Source organism: Bombina bombina, chromosome 4 (assembly GCF_027579735.1).
Source record: "Bombina bombina isolate aBomBom1 chromosome 4, aBomBom1.pri, whole genome shotgun sequence".
NCBI lineage: Eukaryota > Metazoa > Chordata > Amphibia > Anura > Bombinatoridae > Bombina > Bombina bombina.
The window spans coordinates 1081147428-1081167007 of NC_069502.1; the positions used below are offsets into that span (position 1 = coordinate 1081147428).

Consider the following 19580-nt stretch of genomic DNA (forward strand, 5'->3'; position numbering starts at 1 on the left):
TATGTCTTCTAAGTCAACTTTGCTTTCCCTTTCTTTCCAGGGTAATAAATTATTTGATTTTCAGTTGGATTCTATTATCTCAACTGTTACTGGAGGGAAGGGAACTTTTTTTACCAAAGGATAAAAAAATCTAAGGTAAATTTAGGTCTAATAATCATTTTCGTTCCTTTCCTCACATCAAGGAACAAAAGCCTGATCCTTCATCCTCAGGAGCGGTATCAGTTTGGAAACCATTTCCAGTTTGGAATATATCCAAGCCTTATAGAAACCTATAGCCAGCTCCTAAATACCCATGAAGGTGCGGCCCTCATTCCAGCTCAGCTGGTATGGGGCAGTTTACGTTTTCTTTAAAGGTACAGAATTGGCTTCAAGTTAAGGCCTCCTGCAAAGAGATTTTTTTCTTTCCCGTGTCCCAGTAAACACAGCAAAGGCTCAGCATTTCTGAAATCTGTTTCAGATCTAGAGTTGGCTGGAGTAATTATGCCAGTTCCAGTTCTGGAACAGGGGCTGGGGTTTTATTCTATCTCTTCATTGTACCAAAGAAGGTCAATTCCTTCAGACCAGTTCCGGATCTATCTATATTGAATCATTATATAAGGATACCAACATTCAAGATGGTAACTGTAGGACTATCCTGCCTTTTGTTTAGCAAGGGCATTATATGTCTACAATAGATTTACAGGATGCATATCCGCATATTCCGATTCATCCAGATCACTTTTAGTTTCTGAGATTCTCTTTTAGACAAGCATTACCAGTTTTGTGGCTCTACCGTTTGGCCTAGCGTCAGCTCCAAGAATTTTTTTCAAAGGTTCTCGGTGCCCTTCTGTTTGTAATCAGAAAACAGGGTTTTGGTATTTCCTTTTTTGGACGATATCTTGGTACTTGCTCAGTCTTCACATTTTCGCAGAATCTCATACGAATCGACTTGTGTTGTTTCTTCAAGATCATGGTTGGAGGATCAATTTACCAATCAGTTCATTGTTTCCTCAGACAAGGGTAACCTTTTTAGGTTTCCAGATAGATTCAGTGTCTATGACTCTGTCCTTGTCAGATAAGAGAAGTTTAACATTGATATCAGCTTGTCAAAACCTTCAGTCACAATCATTCCCTTTGGTAGCCTTATGCATGGAAATTTTAGGTCTTAGGACTGCCGCATCGGATGCGATCTCCTTTGCTCGTTTTCACATGCGACCTCTTCAGCTCTGTATGCTGAACCAGTGGTGCAGGGATTACACAAAGATATCTCAATTAATATCTTTAAACCGATTATACGACACTCTCTGACATGGTGGACAGTTCACCATCGTTTAGTTCAGGGGGCTTTTTTGTTCTTCCGACCTGGACTATAATCTCAACAGATGCAAGTCTTACAGGTTGGGGAGCTGTGTGGGAGTCTCTGACGGCACAAGGGGTTTGGGAATCTCAGGACGTGAGATTACCGATCAATATTTTTTAAATCCGTGCAATTTTCAGAGCTCTTCAGTCTTGGCCTCTTCTGAAGAGAGAGTTGTTCATTTGTTTTCAGATAGACAATGTCACAGCTGTGGCATACATCAATCATCAAGGAGGGACTCACAGTCCTCTGGCTATGAAAGAAGTATCTCGAATTTTGGTTTGGGCGGAATCCAGCTCCTGTCTAATCTCTGTGGTTCATATCCCAGGTATAGACAATTGGGAAGCGGATTATCTCAGTCGCCAAACGTTGCATCCGGGCGAATGGTCTCTTCACCCAGAGGTATTTCTTCAGATTGTTCAAATGTGGGAACTCCCAGAAATAGATCTGATGGCTTCTCATCTAAACAAGAAACTTCCCTGGTATCTGTCCAGATCCCGGGATCCTCGGGCGGAAGCAGTGGATACATTATCACTTCCTTGGAAGTATCATCCTGCCTATATCTTTCCGCCTCTAGTTCTTCTTCCAAGAGTATTCTCCAAGATTCTAAGGAATGCTCGTTTGTCCTGCTGGTAGCTCCAGCATGGCCTCACAGGTTTTGGTATGCGGATCTTGTCCGGATGGCCTCTTGCCAGCTGTGGACTCTTCCGTTAAGACCAGACTTTCTGTCGCAAGGTCCTTTTTTTCCATCAGGATCTCAAATCCTTAAATTTTAAGGTATGGAGTTTGAACGCTTGATTCTTGGTCAAAGAAGGTTTCTCTGACTCTGTGATTAATTCTATGTGACAGGCTCGTAAATCTGTTTCTAGTGAGATATATTATAGAGTCTGGAAGACTTATATTTCTTAGTGTCTTTCTCATCTTTTTTTCTTGGCATTCTTTTTGAATACCGAGAATTTTTCAGTTTCTTCAGGATGGTTTAGATAAAGGTTTGTCCGCAAGTTCCTTGAAGGACAAATCTCTGCTCTTTCTGTTCTTTTTTCACAGAAGGATTGCTAATCTTCCTGATATTTCATTGTTTTGTACAAGCTTTGGTTTGTATAAAACCTGTCATTAAGTCAATTTCTCCTCCTTGGAGTTTGAATTTGGTTCTGGGGGCTTTTCAAGCTCCTCCTTTTTGAACCCATGCATTCTTTGGTCGTTATATTACTTTCTTGGAAAGTTTTGTTTCTTTTGGCCATCTCTTCTGCCAGAAGAGTCTCTGAATTATCTGCTCTTTCTTGTGAGTCTCCTTTTCTGATTTTTCATCAGGATGAGGCGGTGCTGCGAACTTCTTTTGAATTTTTTTCCTAAGGTTGTGAATTCTAACAACCTTAGTAGAGAAATTGTGGTTCCTTCATTATGTCCTAATCCTATGAATTCTAAGGAGAAATCATTGCATTCTTTGGATGCTGTTAGAGCTTTGTATTATTTGTCATCTTTTCCGGTTCTAGAAAAGGCCAGAAAGCTTCTGCCATTTCTTTGGCATCTTGGTTGAAATCTTTATTTCATCATGCTTATGTCGAGTCGGGTAAAACTCCGCCTCTAAGGATTACAGTTCATTCTACTAGGTCAGTTTCTACTTCCTGGGCGTTTAGGAATGAAGCTTCGATTGATCAGATTTGCACAGCAGCAACTTGGTCCTCTTTGCATACTTTTACTAAATTCTACCATTTTGATGTATTTTCTTCTTCTGAAGCAGTTTTTGGTAGAAAAGTTCTTCAGGCAGTGGTTTCAGTTTGAATCTTCTGCTTATGTTTTTCATTAAACTTTATTTTGGGTGTGGATTATTTTCAGCAGGAATTGGCTGTCTTTATTTTATCCCTCCCTCTCTAGTGACTCTTGTGTGGAAAGATCCACATCTTGGGTAGTCATTATCCCATACGTCACTAGCTCATGGACTCTTGCTAATTACATGAAAGAAAACATAATTTACCTGATAAATTCATTTCTTTCATATTAGCAAGAGTCCATGAGGCCCGCCCTTTTTTGTGGTGGTTATGATTTTTTTGTATAAAGCACAATTATTCCAATTCCTTATTTTATATGCTTTCGCACTTTTTTCTTATCACCCCACTTCTTGGCTATTCGTTAAACTGAATTGTGGGTGTGGTGAGGGGTGTATTTATATGCATTTTAAGGTTTGGGAAACTTTGCCCCTCCTGGTAGGAATGTATATCCCATACGTCACTAGCTCATGGACTCTTGCTAATATGAAAGAAATGAATTTATCAGGTAAGTTCTTACATAAATTATGTTTTTTAACCTCTTGGATTATTTAAACTGTACTACTCCGTTTTTCTTATTGTGTCCCATTGGATATTTACACCGTATTTATCTCCTATGTGCTGCAAAAACAAAATAGTATTCAAAGCAATAATTGCCTTTAACACTTTTGAGCTGAAATGCAACACTTTATTATATATTTGTTAATGTTCTTTCTTTTTAATGGGTTTATTCTTCTGTTTGTGAGGCTGTTCACCTGACACTGAGGTATCTGGCTATCGTCCAGGAATTTTGAGTAGCCACGCTAGTTTTTATTATCTCTTTTGGGCTAGGTGGCAGATTACCCATAAACCCTAGTAAATATAAAATAGCTCATTTGCTCTTAAAGTATAGTAAATATTAGATTCAAAATAATATATGTATTTCAGTTTATCCATTTATAGGAGGAATTATCAAACATATCCCTATTAGCTATGCTATATTTAAGTAGCATATCTTAAAACCTGAATATTGTCATTATCATACAGTCTTGTATATATCACACTGCTTTAAATTAGCAAATAAAGTTTTATAAATAGTTGACATTTTAAGAAGATGAAAGTGACCTAATATGCTAATGTATCCAAATAGGCACAAACCAATGAGATATCTCCTTCTACATCACATGGGCCTACAGTATATAGTTGAATGTATTATCCCAACTGCTTATTAGGTGTCTCCTTGTATTAGCTGAGGAAAGCCATTTATTGGTACCATGTTAGTGGTTGGTAAGCTCTGCTGAGCATGGTTGTGTTAGGGTTTTTCCCATGCCACAAACAGGAGCAATAAGGTAATTCATTGCTGAGCAAGAAGTTAAATAAAGTTGTTGCTGATAATAAAAGGGTTAACAACTTATATATTCTTTCCTTTACAGGGCAATGTCTGTTTGGGATCACAGTCTACAAATAACAACTTTGTGCAGTGTGGTTGGAGCCTGGCTAGGAGCCTTTCCTTTACCATTAGACTGGGAAAGACCTTGGCAGGTAAATATTTGATTCAGTCGCACAAATGCTTATTGAGGCCAACATCTGGGTTTACACTAAACAAAAACAACTCCACAGTATGGAGGTTATATTATAAATGTACCATGTCAGAACAGTACCGCATGCATACCGTGTCACAACAATAACGCATGCATACCGTGTCACAATACCAAACTGCATGCATACCGTGTCTCAACAATACCGACCGCATGCATACAGTGTCTCAACAATACCGACCGCATGCATACCGTGTCACAACAATAGCGCATGCATACCGTGTCACAATACCAAACTGCATGCATACCGTGTCTCAACAATACCGACCGCATGCATACAGTGTCTCAACAATACCGACTGCATGCATACAGTGTCTCAACAATACCGACCGCATGCATACAGTGTCACAATACTGACCGCATGCATACCGTGTCACAATACTGACCGCATGCATACCGTGCCACAATACTGACCGCATGCATACCGTGCCACAATACTGACCGCATGCATACCGTGTCACAATACCGACCGCATGCATACCGTGTCACAACAATAACGCATGCATACTGTGTCACAATACCAAACTGCATGCATACCGTGTCTCAACAATACCGACCGCATGCATACAGTGTCTCAACAATACCGACCGCATGCATACCGTGTCACAATACTGACCGCATGCATACCGTGTCACAATACTGACCGCATGCATACCGTGTCACAACAATACCAACCGCATGCATACCGTGTCTCAACAATACCGACCGCATGCATACCGTGTCACAACAGTACCGCATGCATACCGTGTCACAACAGTACCGCATGCATACCGTGTCACAACAGTACCGACCGCATGCATACTGTGTCTCAACAATACTGCATGCATACCGTGTCACAACAATCCACTGAAACGCTTTTCTTTTGTCATACTGTTTTGTCACCCTGACCCCAACATAATAAAAACACTGTTTCAGTAACAAAGTAAAAACACTTATTTTCAAACCTATCTGAACAGACTGACAATCCAAGGAAAGCTTGCCCTTATTGCACTGTACTGCACAGTTTTTAGCACAGACAGTAATAAAGCCACACGTGTTGTCTCAGCACCACTTTATATAGCAAAAGGACAATATAAATCCACTGCTTTATGATGTAGTTGCCCAAAATAAACCAAAAACACCTGTCATAGTGTGTATATTGTCATTAATATCATCCATGGTGCCATTTGTCATTATTTTGAACAAAGTACAACAAATATAAAGTAATTGTTTGAATTTTAAAACAGAGAAGGAAATTGGGATCTGAAATGAAAGCTACATATTTAAAGTAATAATAAGAAATATGCTAAATGTATTATTGCACTCTGATTTGCATTAAATGTGTATAAACAATTCATAGCCATTAAGCACGTAGTTAAATTAGTCTGCTCCAGAGCAGCAATACACTACTGGTCCATAACTAAACACAGCCATTGAGCCAATATCCAGAGGTCTATGTGCGTAGCCACCAATTGCCAGTCATGTCCACTTCTGGAGCAGTAGTGCAATGCTGCTCTGGCGCTAACTTCACAACTAGGTGTTTAAACGTTTTGCAGGTTCTATGCAACTACCAGCCCAATAATAATAAAACTTCCCTAACACAATGGAACATTTTCTTTTTGCATTTTTGTGTCCCTTTACCCATTGCAGAGGATTACTCCTGAAAGTGTGTATGAAGAATTTGGCCACAAAACGAAACCAAATAAATCTTAGATCATTGGCGCTAATGAAAGCTTAAAATAGATTGTTATAAAATATACGTGTAAAATAACAAATAATGTGATATAATACTAAAAAGACCATAATCACTTAGAGGCTGGGGAGCCCTCTTATTTCTCATAGGCTTAATAGGGTTTCACAGCGCAGTAACCAATATTTTTTGCACTCAGAGGATTACTCCTACTTATCCTCACCACCCAGATCTTTACCTAATGGGAGAGGAAAGTTAAAATGACTCTCCCATGCTTTAGATACATTGTGTAATTTAAGACACTTTTAAATTCCCTTCTATTTTTAAATGTCATTCAGTTGTTTGCCTTCTGTGCTGATGTTTAGGGATTTGGAGCAACTAAAGAAGTTGATAATACCAGGAATAGTGCACTTTGTTACTGAAGTTAATGTCACGTTTGTTTTTGTTTTTTGGTCTATGGAAGGCTTTTAGTAGTTATTTTGTCATTTATCAAAGAAACAGTCTAGTCAGAATTAAACTTCTATGATTCAGATGAGGCATGAAATTTAAACAACTTTCCAGTTTACTTTTATCATCAGATTTGCTTTGTTCTCTTGGTATTCTTTGTTGAAAGCTAAACCTAGGTAGGCTCTGTAACAGACCTGCTAGCAAGGATTATGTGGTCCCTTGTCTGTTGTCTCTGATTCCCTCCTGTGTCCCTTAGAAACTTGCAGAGAACAGCCCTTAAAAGCTCTGTACACTGATTACTCTCAATTTCCCTCAATAGAACAGAACTGTGTCTTATTGAGTTTAAGCAGAAAACTAACTTTATTCACAACAGCACAATTTGAATAAAAAGGGTTGAGCAACCAACACTCAGTTCCCCACTGGTCCTCTTCCCACAATCCCTGCTGCCTTGTAATTTAAAAAAACATGGCAGTTGCAGTCAGCAACAAAGGAGCAGTTATCATATAAACATTAAAGGGACACTGAACCCAAATTTTTTCTTTCGTAATTCAGATAGAGCATGCAATTTTAAGCAACTTTCTAATTTACTCCTATTATCAAATTTTCTTCGTTCTCTTGCTATCTTTATTTGAAAAAGAAAGTATCTAAGCTTCTGCAAAAGACAATCCGGGGTTGCTCAGACTGGTAAAGCAGTTATTGGCTGGCACATTAGTGGTAGTCTTGCACCCTGTAATCAGCTCCGGGCTGCTCTGTCCATCCTGTGTGCCAATCTTTAGCTAACATGCGATTAACCCTGAAGCGCCGTCGGTATGTATCTGGGGTGATGGCATAGGAGATGTTTCTTTACTTCCTGGTAGTCTCTGCTGTGATCCTCTGGTATGCTTCAGCTGCCCTGCCAGTTAGTTTGCCAACTAGTATAGACACCCACTCCCGGGGTTCAATCTATATTGTTTCTCAAAATCTTGTAGAAATCAGTTAGTCAAAAAATCCTGTCTGATAATCAAAGGTTTTAAAAGCCTGATGTGTCACCTTTATGCTGCTGGATGACCCAGTGCTTTTTGTGGACCGTCCGTCCTTTGAAATGTGGTTGAGTGCATTAGCCTTGCGGATGGCTAGCTCTTCCACCATTTCATTCTCAGCAGCCTCCATAACCCGGTTGATTATCTCGATTGAGGGGTTAGGACTATAGAACGTCAAACGCTCCCGCACTTTCCGTAAAAGTTCATCCTGCCCAGTTGCATGCACTGAACGACCCGAAGTTGCTCATACCTGGGGTTGACTCTCCCTCCTGCTCTGATTCCTGTTGGGTCTTGTCCTTTCTGAGTCATCAGTTCTCGTAGGGCGATGATAGTCAGTTGCTGATAGTTCCCTGCCATCCTGTTTGCGCTGGGACTTGGCTGTAAGGAGGATCCCACTTCTTGACACCAATGTAACAGACCTGCTACCAAGGACAATGCTGTCCCTTGTCTGTTTTCGTTGATTCCCTCCTGTGTCCCTAATATACTTGCAGAGAACAGCCCTTAAAAGCTCTATACACAGTTTACTCTCAATTTACCTCAATAAAACAGATAAGACTGTGTCTTATTGAGTTTAAGCAGAAAACTAACTTTATTCTCAACAGCACAATTTGAATAAAAATGGTTGAGCAACCAACACTCCGTTCCCCACTGGTCCTCTTCCACAATCCCTGCTGCCTTGGTTTCCTTCAGTAAAAAGACATTTAAAAAAACATGGCAGTTGCAGTCAGCAACAAAGGAGCAGTTATCACATAAACATTAACATACTGTATAACAAGGAACTAAGTTGAACAGAGTCTCTGGTAGGTAAACCCATGACAGACTCGTATGTTAATTTCTAAGTCCTTGAAGGATGCCTCTTATTTAAGTGCATTTTGACAGTTTTAGTTTGTGTGCCATATAGATAACATTGTACTCACCCCGTGAAGTTACTTATGAGTCAGCACTGATTGGCTAAATTGCAAGTCTGTCAAAAGAACGGAGATAAGAGGGTAGTCTGCAGAGGCTTTAGATACAGGGTAATCAGAGGTAAAAAGTACATTAATATAACCATGTTGGTTATGCAAAATTAGGGAATGAGTAACAATAGGGGTTTATCTATCTTTTTAAACAATAACATTTTTGGAGTAGACTGTCCCTTAACTGTCTAGGTGTAGATAGAACATGCAATTTAATTTAAAAAAAAAAAAAAAGCTAAACTTTCCAGTTAACTTATATTATCAGATTGCTAAGTCTTCTTGGTACATGTGCATGCTTAAAGCAAATTACTTAAAAGGACATAAAACAGGTTGAGATATGTGCATATCCTAAAAGGGCTAATTAATTAAAAATAGTTTGCATAAAAAAAAGTTTAAAAATTGCTGGCAAGTATTTTAAAATAGTTTTCAAAAATAATCAAAATTAATTACATAGTTTAGCTACCTGGAGCAGCCCCCCCCCCCCCCCCCCTTATCACTGTTTAGACACAGTCATTGTATTTCAACTGAGTTCACAGCTTCTAGGCATGCTCCAGCAGATAATCCCCATCCTAAAAAGAAAGGGTTAATTAAAGTACATATTATATTTTGTCTCTATCCCAACTTGTTGTATGTCCCTTTAAAATTTGTATCTGAAACTGAACAAATATCTTTAGTTTTAAATCTGGTATTAGTCTAGGCCAGGGGAAAAACTGTTTGATACATTAAGAAAATAGACACTGATTTTGTCTAATATTTGCAAGAAACATGAATTCTTCTTAGACTTGTTATAGGACAGTTCCTCAGAGTCAGAATGCCTTATTTATTAAATTGTGTAATAATAGTACTATAATTATCCAACTCAACTTCAGTTATATAATTCTAGTGTGCTAAACAAATTATACTGTTGTTCAGTTTTTTATTTTCAGCTTCATTATTTAAAAGGGACGCAAGACCCCACATTTTGATGGCAGTAGTTTTAAAAAATTGTTATACATTAACAAGAGCACTAGATGGCAGCACTATTTCCCCAGACGGTGCTCTGTCAAAATGCAGACGGACATTTGGCCGACGGACAGAATGCCGAAGCATGTTCTGAGTTCGGCCAAGGGCAGATATGCTCCAGAGTGCTCTGTTCTAATCAGAGCCTAGGGCACCGCAACCGCCTCTGGGAACCTAGCCATGGGTCCCAACCCGCACGTCTTGTAATTCCGATTATCCTAGCTTTGTGACGGAATAATCTAGATTTTATTAAAGACACAGAGACGAATATTTTGCATAACTTTCTTTTACTACTTGTGTGCAGCCTTAAAAGTACATAAATCACATAAACAGTTAAAATACAGAGAGAAAAAAAAGAGTCTACATAACTAGCCAATGAGAATGCTAGGTTAGAGACCAGGGTAAAAATGGACCAATCAAAAGACCCATATTGACCCTAAACAGATCAATGTGCACACCATCTTCCTCTTTCTTGCTTGATGTTCATAACAAAGAATCTTCTGAAGAAACAGAAAAGTCCCAACAGTCCAACTAACAAACATAGGACAAAACAGAACCATAAAACTTGAAGAAACTTTAGAGAATTTTGACTCAAAGAAAGTTCAGGATAGGGGGAAGAAAATCCGAAGATCCATCTATGTTTCCATGAAGTTGAAGATGTTTTGATTGAAGGAACAAATCCAGATGACGTTTAAGTAGTTGGTAACTAAAATAAAATATAAATCATTAGTATATAACAAGTAAAATAACAGTATGGGTTGGGAGAAGACAGAAGTAGAGGTGGGAAAATATTCATCTCTGTGTCTTTAATAAAATCTAGATTTTTCCTTCACCAAGCTAGGATAATCGGAATTTTATTACAAGACCAGAGACTTCATATTTTGTGTTTAAACCAATTATTGAAAAAGATTTAGAGAGGCGTGTTGAATGGGTTTAAAGTAAAAAGGTTTGAAAGTTGAATCGGAGGACCAGTCTGCTGCCTTCAAAATTTCTTGCAAAGGAGCAGATTTTAAAAGGGCTTTAGAAGCGGCTGATCCCCTAACTGAATGAGCTGTGAATGCAAGATCAATTCCAGCCTCAGACATCACCCATTTAATCCACCTCGCAATAGAAGTAGGAGAGACAGGAGCGTGAGGAGGAACAAAGGACAACAAGAGTTGATTGTTAGAAGAATCTCTAAAGGAAGAAGTTTTAGTTTCATAGGCTTTGAAACAAGACACAACACAGAGAGAGGGTTCAGTTGGAAAATAAAGATAGAAGAAGATACAGTCTTAGTTCTACGGGAAATGAGAAAAGTGACACCTTCAGGAGAAAAGGATTTAGAGTTGAAATCAAGAGCCCAAACATCGGAAACCCTGCGAAAAGCGATAAGGCAAAGAAGGGTAGCTAGTTTAGCTGAAATCTGTTTTAATGATAGAGAATCATTAGAAGGCCAATATTTGAAGAGAGAGAAGATTAAATCTACATCCCAAAATAAATTATGTTCAGGAGGTCTCTTTAATCTAATAGATTTGAGAAGACAACAGATTAAAAGGTTCTTTCCAATAGATAGATTATTAATAAAGTCATGTCTAGCAGAAATAGCAGATCTAGAAAGATTAATAGATCCTATAAGCTAGACCCAGGTCAAAGAGATGAGAGAAAATTAAGAATTTGAGTTAGAGGGGCTGAAAAGGGATCCAGACTCCTAAGCACACACCAGCTAGACCATCTGGTCCATGCGGAAAGATAAGATTTGTGGGTTCCTGGAGCCCATGAATCCCGCATGAGAGCTTTAGCTGAGTCCGAAAGTTTGAGGAGATTTCTGAGTTCGACCAAGTTATCAACCTGAGAGATTGGTTGAGAATGAGATTGTGTGGGTTGCCTTCTGGGTCTAGAAGAAGGTCTGGAAGAACAGGGAGGAGAAGAGGAGGTTTGAAGGACATCTCGAGAAGAGAAGGATAACAAGCTTGAGTTGGCCAGAGGAGAGTTATTAGAGTTAGAAGATTCCTGCGAACCACAGAAATCGTCAGAGCTATCAAGGAAAAAGGGGGAAAAGCATAAGCTCCTTGATTCGGCCAGGTTTGTAAGAAGGCATCTATTGCCAATGCACCGGGATCTGGTCGTCAGCTGAAGTAGAGGGAAAGTTGGCGATTGAGACGAGAAGCAAAAATGTCAAAAGAAAAAGGACCAAGAAGAGATTGAATAGAAAGGAAGATTTTCCTGTGAATTCTCCAATCGCTTGAGTCTCTGAGAAAACGAGAACCCCAGTTTGCTGCTGAATTGGAAAGACCTGGAATATATTCTGTCTAGACAAAGATGAATAAAATCCTTGGTTATATTGGACAGAAGCTCCTCTCTGGTTTCTAAAGATAACGGAATGAGGTGAGAATATGAAAAACCTTTCTGAAGAGATATTTAACCTTTGGAGTTTGCAATAATGAAGAGGGGCCGGAAAGATAGCCTGAATAGAGGATGAAAGTAACCCAACTATTCTGGCTGTCTGAGACAAATTGTTTGGTGAGAGTTTTGGAAATTTCTTTCTTGATGTTCTTTATCTTGGATAAGGGCAAACTTAAAATGGCTTTCGATGTATCTATAAGAAAACCAAGAAAACTAGAGATTTGGAAGGAATCAGCACTGATTTTTCCTTGTTTACAAGAAAACCCAAGTTTTCCAAGAGATTTATTGTCATGGTTAATTAGTATTGAAGAGAGAGAAAATTCTGCTTCATCAGAAGAATATAGTCTAGATAAATAATTAAAACGAATTCCTCAAAAAAGAAACTACAGGTTTGAGAAGTTTTGTAAAAATCCATGGGGCAGCGGACAGGCCAAAAGGAAGACAAGTGAAGTTCCAAATTTTTTCTTCCCAAGAAAAAGTCAGATATTTCCAATGTTCCGGAGCTATAGGAACAGTGAGATAAGCATCCGAAAGATCTAACCTGACAAGCCAATCAAAAACCAGTACATCCAGTTTGAATTGATTGTAGACAACATGAGCATTGAGAGATCGCAGATTTTTAACAACTCTGAACTGGCCGTTTTTCTTTTTCACTAAAAATATGTTGCTGAAATAGGCCAGATGAGGATTTAAATTTTGAGAAATTTGCTTCTTTTTGTTGAAGATTTTCTATTTCTTTTTTAACCAAAACTTTGTCTTTTTGAGAGAAAGGAATAGGTTTTGGGAATAAAATTTGAACAGGAGGAGATATGAAATCTATTTGGACTCCCTGAACTATTTTTAAAATCCAAGAATCCGAAGTTATGAGATTCCAATTGTGAGCAAAGAAAGCTATTCTTCCTCCAACTTTTAGTGGGAAAGAAGGAGGGGGAGGAAAAAGAGGAAATTTTACCTGCAGAAGGGTGAGATCGTGATCGGATGCGTTGACCTCTTTATTGCCATGGTCTGGCACGTTGTGGGAAAAAACTGTATGAGGTGTTGGCTTCATTGGCATATCTGGGAGATTGGAACTGAGGTGTAGTTTTGCTGAAAGTGAGGTCTGGATAAATGTATGGTATGGATGGGAAAGCTACCTCTTCCTTTCCCGGCCCAGTCAGAGAAATTTTGACAGTAAAGAATTTTTCTCATAGAAGTTTTTACTTTATTAAGAGTTGAGAAAGTGTTTGCATAAAGATTCAAGTCTTTCAAAAAGGAAACCATCTTTGTCAGAATGTAGTTCATTAACCGCATAATCACAAATTTTTGGATCTGTTTTACGAAGAATATTCTTCTTTCTACAATGATGGCAGAATTGGTGTTACCAACAAAGGATAAAATACGCTGAACACATTCTCTAACGAGAGATGGATACATAGAGGTTTCTTTTAAAACTGCCTCTTCAGATAATTCAAAAAGCTTAGTAATTGGGCCAATAGAATCAAGAAGTTTATCTTGGCAATTCCTCCAGGCTTTATCTAAACCTCTTTATTTTATACCCGGGAGATCCAATAAACTTAAGAACCTTGGGCTCTATGTCCGGGGTAACATTACTATTTTTGGGAAGTAAGGGTCTAGGACATTCAGCCCTCATATTATTTCTAGATCTTTTCTTTAGAGGTTTCTTAAGTTGGAAATCCACAACAGTTGCAATTTCCATGGGGGAAACCACTCAGATGACCGAGGGTGATGCAAAGTATCTGCGTTAAAGCGAGGATTGCCTAAGGCATCTGCAAAATTAATTTCATCATCTATATGTTTTGATTTTTTAGAATGTTTCTTAAATTTTTTACATTTTGGTTCAGAATCAGAGGAGGAGTCTGATTCATAAATTATTAGAAGTAGAATTATCTGAATCCTCAGAAAAATTATCAGAATTACAAGAGGTAAAGGAATCTGAAACCTCATCTTTAAAAATAACTTTGGATTTTTGATTTAAAACTCCCCCTTTATGCCCCTTGGGAGTAAGGGGTCGTTTAGCGGATGTTTTACTTCCTTTGCCACAAGGAAGATTGGATTCTGATAACATATGTTTAGATTTACAAACAAGTTTCTTGCTTGCTTTCACAGCACTAGAAGGTGCTTTTCTTTTAATTGCTTTTTAGCAGAGGATTTTGCCATTAAAGATGTCATGGGACATTAATTTACCTAAAGAGTTGTCAATCATTTTCTGAACAGATTGTTCAGTCAGGGGATTAGGGGCAGAATTGTCTTGAGACATATTAAAAAATAAAATGATAAAACTCACTTAGAAAATAAAATACATAAATAAAATAAATTGAAAGACAAAACACCTAAGCAACAAAAATTGAAAATTAAATATATTAAATATACCTTGAAATTTTGTAAAATAATTAAATTAAGATTTATCAGACAGAAACAAAAGTGCTTTTAAAATAATGGTGTAAAACAAGCACCGGAGGGCAGCAAATACCTGTAAATGAAAAGAGAAACAAAATAAATGTCGATGGATTTGAAAAAGAATGAAACAAACTAAAAAATAACCAGGGAGATTACTTCAGCCGATGAAGGAGGAGGCGCCGACAGCTCTTCTGAGGTAAAATGAAGGCGGGCTGTGTCGTCACGAACAAACGCCCACAAAAATGGCCGCTGTAGTCATGACCAGAAGAAGAGGAAAAAAACTCAAGACAGTAAGGTAAAAGATAAGGGTTAAAAACTTAGTCTCTTGTGAGAAGATGGAAGAAAAAACCGCAAAACAGGGCAGTTTGAATGAGATAACAGAAAAAACGAACAGGTATTTAAAAGTAAAAACTGAAAAAGAAAAAACAACAAATAGTATAAAAACATAAATTTATGTAAGAACTTACCTGATAAATTAATTTCTTTCATATTGGCAAGAGTCCATGAGCTAGTAACGTATGGGATATACAATCCTACCAGGAGGGGCAAAGTTTCCCAAACCTCAAAATGCCTATAAATACACCCCTCACCACACCCACAATTCAGTTTAACGAATAGCCAAGAAGTGGGGTGATAAAGGAGTAATAAAGCATCAACAAAGGAATTTGGAAATAATTGTGCTTTATACAAATAAATCATAACCACCATAAAAAAGGGGGGGCCTCATGGACTCTTGCCAATATGAAAGAAATGAATTTATCAGGTAAATTCTTACATAAATTATGTTTTCTTTCATGTAATTGGTAAGAGTCCATGAGCTAGTGACGTATGGGATAGCAATACCCAAGATGTGGAACTCCACGCAAGAGTCACTAGAGAGGGATGGATAAAAATAAAAACAACCATTTTCTGCCGAAAAAATTAATCCACAACCAAAAATATAAGTTTATTCTCATAAATGAAAGGAAAAAACTTAAATCAAAAGCAGAAGAATCAAACTGAAACAGCTGCCTGAAGAACTTTTCTACCAAAAACTGCTTCTGAAGAAGCAAATACATCAAAATGATAGAATTTAGTAAATGTATGCAAAGAAGATCAACTGAAGCTTCATTCTTAAAAGCCCAGGAAGTGGAAACTGATCTAGTAGAATGAGCTGTAATTCTCTGAGGCGGGGCTTGACCCAACTCCAAATAAACTTGATAATTCAAAAACTTAAACCACAAAGCCAAAGAAACGGCAGAAGCCTTCTGACCTTTCCTAGAACCAGAAAAGATAACAAATAGACTAGAAGTCTTCCTGAAATCTTAGTAGCTTCAACATAATTCAGAGCTCTCACCACATCCAAAGAATGTAAAGATCTCTCCAAAGAATTCTTAGGATAAGGACACAAGGAAGGAACAACCATTTCTCTATTAATGTTGTTAGAATTCACATCTTAGGTAAAAATTTAAATAAAGTCCGCAAAACCAGAAAAGGAGATTCACAAGAGAGAGCGGATAATTCAGAAACTCTTCTAGCAGAAGAGATGGCCAAAAGAAACAACACTTTCCAAGAAAGTAGTTTAATGTTGAAAGAATGTATAGGCTCAAACGGAAGAGCCTGTAAAGCCTTCAAAACCAAATTAAGACTCCAAGGAGGAGAGATTGATTCAATGACAGGCTTAATACGAACCAAAGCCTAAACAAAACAATGAATATTAGGCAGTTTAGCAATCTTTCTGTGAAATAAAACTGCAGATATTTGTCCTTTCAAGGAACTTGCAAACAAACCTTTATCCAAACCATCCTAAAGAAACTAAAATTCTAGGAATTCTAAAAGAATGCCAAGAGAATTTATGAGAACACCATGAAATGTAAGTCTTCCAAACTTGATAATAAATCTTTCTAGAAAAAGATTTACAAGCCTGCAGCATAGTATTAAATCAGAGTCAGAAAAACCTCTATGACTAAGCGTTCAATTTCCATACCTTCAAATTTAATGATTTGAGATCCTGATGGAAAAACGGACCTTGAAATAGAAAGCCTGGCCTTAATGGAAGTGGCCAAGGTTGGCAACTGGACATCCAAACAAGATCCGCATACCAAAACCTGTGAGGCTATGCTGGAGCCACCAGCTGCACAAACGATTGCTCCATGATGATTTTGGAAATCACTCTTGGAAGAAGAACTAGAGGTGGGAAAATATAAGCTGGTTGATAACACCAAAGAAGTGTCAACGCATCCACTGCTTCCGCCTGAGGATCCCTGTACCTGGACAGGTACCTGGGAAGTTTGTTTAGATGAGATGCCATCAGATCTATTTCTGGAAGCCCCCACATCTGAACAACTTGAGAAAACACATCTGGGTGGAGAGACCATTCTCCCGTATGTAAAGTCTGACGACTGAGGTAATCCGCTTCCCAATTGTCTTTACTTGGGATATGAACCGTAGAAATTAGACAGGAGCTGGACTCCGCCAAAACAAGTATCCGAGATACTTCTTTCATAGCTTGAGGACTGTGAGTCCCACCCTGATGATTGACATATGCCACAGTTGTGATAGTCTGTCTGAAAGCAAAAGAACGGTTCTCTCTTCAACAGAGGCCAAAACTGAAGAGCCCTGAGAATCGCACGGAGTTCCAAAATATTTATTGGTAATCTCACCTCTTGAGATTTCCAAACCCCTTGTGCTGTCAGAGATCCCCAAACCGCTCCCCAACCTGAAAGACTCGCATCTGTTGTGAGGACCCTAGAATTATACGATGGTGATGTAACCACCAAGTCAGAGAAAGTCTAACATTGGAATATAAGGATATTAATTGTGATATCCTTGTATAATCCCTGCACCATTGGTTCAGCATACAAAGCTGGAGAGGTCTCATATGAAATTGAGCAAAGGGGATTGTGTCCGATGCTGCAATCATGAGACCTAAAACTTCCATGCACATAGCTACTGAAGGGAATGAGACTGAAGGTTCCGACAGGCTGCAACCAATTTCAAACGTCTCTTGTCTGTTAGAGACAAAGTCATGGACACTGAATCTATCTGGAAACCTAAAAAGGTTACCTTTGTCTGAGGAATCAAAGATTTTTTGGGTAAATTGATCCTCCAACCATGTCTTCGAAGAAACAACAGTAGTTGATTCGTGTGAGATTCGGCAGAATGTAAAGACTGAGCGAGTACCAAGATATCATCCAAATAAGGAAACACCGCAACATCCCGCTCTCTGATTAGAGAGTAGGACACCGAGAACCTTTGAAAAGATTCTTGGGGCTGTCGCTAGGCCAAAAGGAAGAGCAACAAATTGGTAATGCTTGTCTAGAAAAGAGAATCTCAGGAACTGATAGCGATCTGGATGAATCGGAATATGAAGATATGCATCCTGTTTGTCTATTGTGGACATATAATGCCCTTGCTGAACAAAAGGCAGAATAGACCTTATAGTCACCATTTTGAAAGTTGGTACTCTTACATATTCAAAATTTTTAGATCCAAAACTGGTCTGAATGAATTTTCTTTCTTTGGGACAATGAATAGATTTGAATAAAACCCCAGACCCTGTTCCTGAAACAGAACTGGCATGATTACCCCAGATAACTCCAGGTCTGAAACACAGTTCAGGAAAGCCTGAGCCTTTACTAGGTTTGCTGGAATGCGTGAAAGAAAAAAAATCTTCACAGGCGGTCTTACTCTGAATCCTATTCTGTATTCCTGAGACAATATTCTGAATCCAATGATTTTGGACCGAATTGATCCAAACATCTTTAAAAAAAAAATCTTAATCTGCCCCCTACCAGCTGAGCTGGAATAAAGGCCGCACCTTCATGCAGACTTGGGGGCTGGCTTTGATCTCTTAAATGGCTTGGATTTATTCCAATTTGAAGAAGGCTTCCAATTGGAAACCGATTCCTTCGGGGAAGAATTAGGTTTCTGTTCCTTAATTAGGAACGAAAACGGTTAGAAGCTTTAGATTTACCCTTAGATCTTTTATCCTGAGGCAAAAAAACTCCCTTCCCCCAGTGACAGTTGAAATTATTGAATCCAACTGTGAACCAAATAATGTATTACCTTGGAAAGAAAGAGATAGCAATCTGGACTTAGAAGTCATATCAGCATTCCAAGATTTAAGCCACAAAGCACTTCTAGCTAAAATAGCTAAAGACATAAATTTAACATCAATTTTGATGATATCAAAAAATGGCATCACAAATGAAATTATTAGCATGTTGAATCGAGTTAACAATGCTAGACAAATCATGATCCGATATTTGTTGCGCTAAAGTTTCCAACCAAAAAGTTGAAGCAGCTGCAAAATCAGCCAAAGAAATTGCAAGCCTAAGAAGATGACCTGAATATAAATAAGCTTTCCTTAGATAAGATTCCATTTTTCTATCTAAAGGATCTTTAAAAGAAGTACTATCTTCCGTAGGAATAGTAGTACGTTTAGCAAGAGTAGAGATAGCCCCATCAACTTTGGGGATCTTTTCCCAAAACTCCAATCTAACTGCTGGCAAAGGATACATTTTTTAAAACCTTAAAGAAGGAATAAAAGTAGTACCAGGCCTATTCCATTCCTTAGAAATCATATCAGAAATAGCATCAGGAACTGGAAAAACCTCTGGAATAACCACAGGAGGTTTATAAACAGAATTTAAACGTTTACTAGTTTTAATATCAAGAGGACTAGTCTCCTCAATATCCAATATAATCAACACTTCTTTAACAAAGAACGAACGTACTCCATTTTAAATAAATAAGTAGATTTGTCAGTGTCCATATCTGAGGAAGGATCTTCTGAATCTGATAGATCCTCATCAGAGGAGGATAATTCAGTATGTTGTCGGTTATTTGAAATTTCATCAACTTTATGAGAAGTTTTAAAATACCTTTACATTTATTAGAAGGCGGGATGGCAGACAAAGCCTTCTGAATAGAATCAGCAATAAATTCTTATAAATTTGCAGGTATATCATGTACATTGAATGTTAAAAGAACAGCAACAGGCAATGTACTATTACTGATGGACACATTCTCTGCATGTAAAAGTTTATCA

The 19580-nt window shown here is 38.2% G+C and overlaps 1 protein-coding gene across 1 annotated transcript in view; it reads left to right on the top strand.

Moving 5' to 3' along the window:
- The window catches only part of PIGF (phosphatidylinositol glycan anchor biosynthesis class F), a 54571-nt gene that overhangs the window by 30455 nt on the left and 4536 nt on the right, over positions 1-19580 (top strand). Inside the window, exon 5 of the mRNA XM_053712252.1 lies at positions 4515-4623. Coding sequence (XP_053568227.1) covers positions 4515-4623 — 109 coding nt within the window. The remainder of the gene's footprint in view (positions 1-4514; positions 4624-19580) is intronic.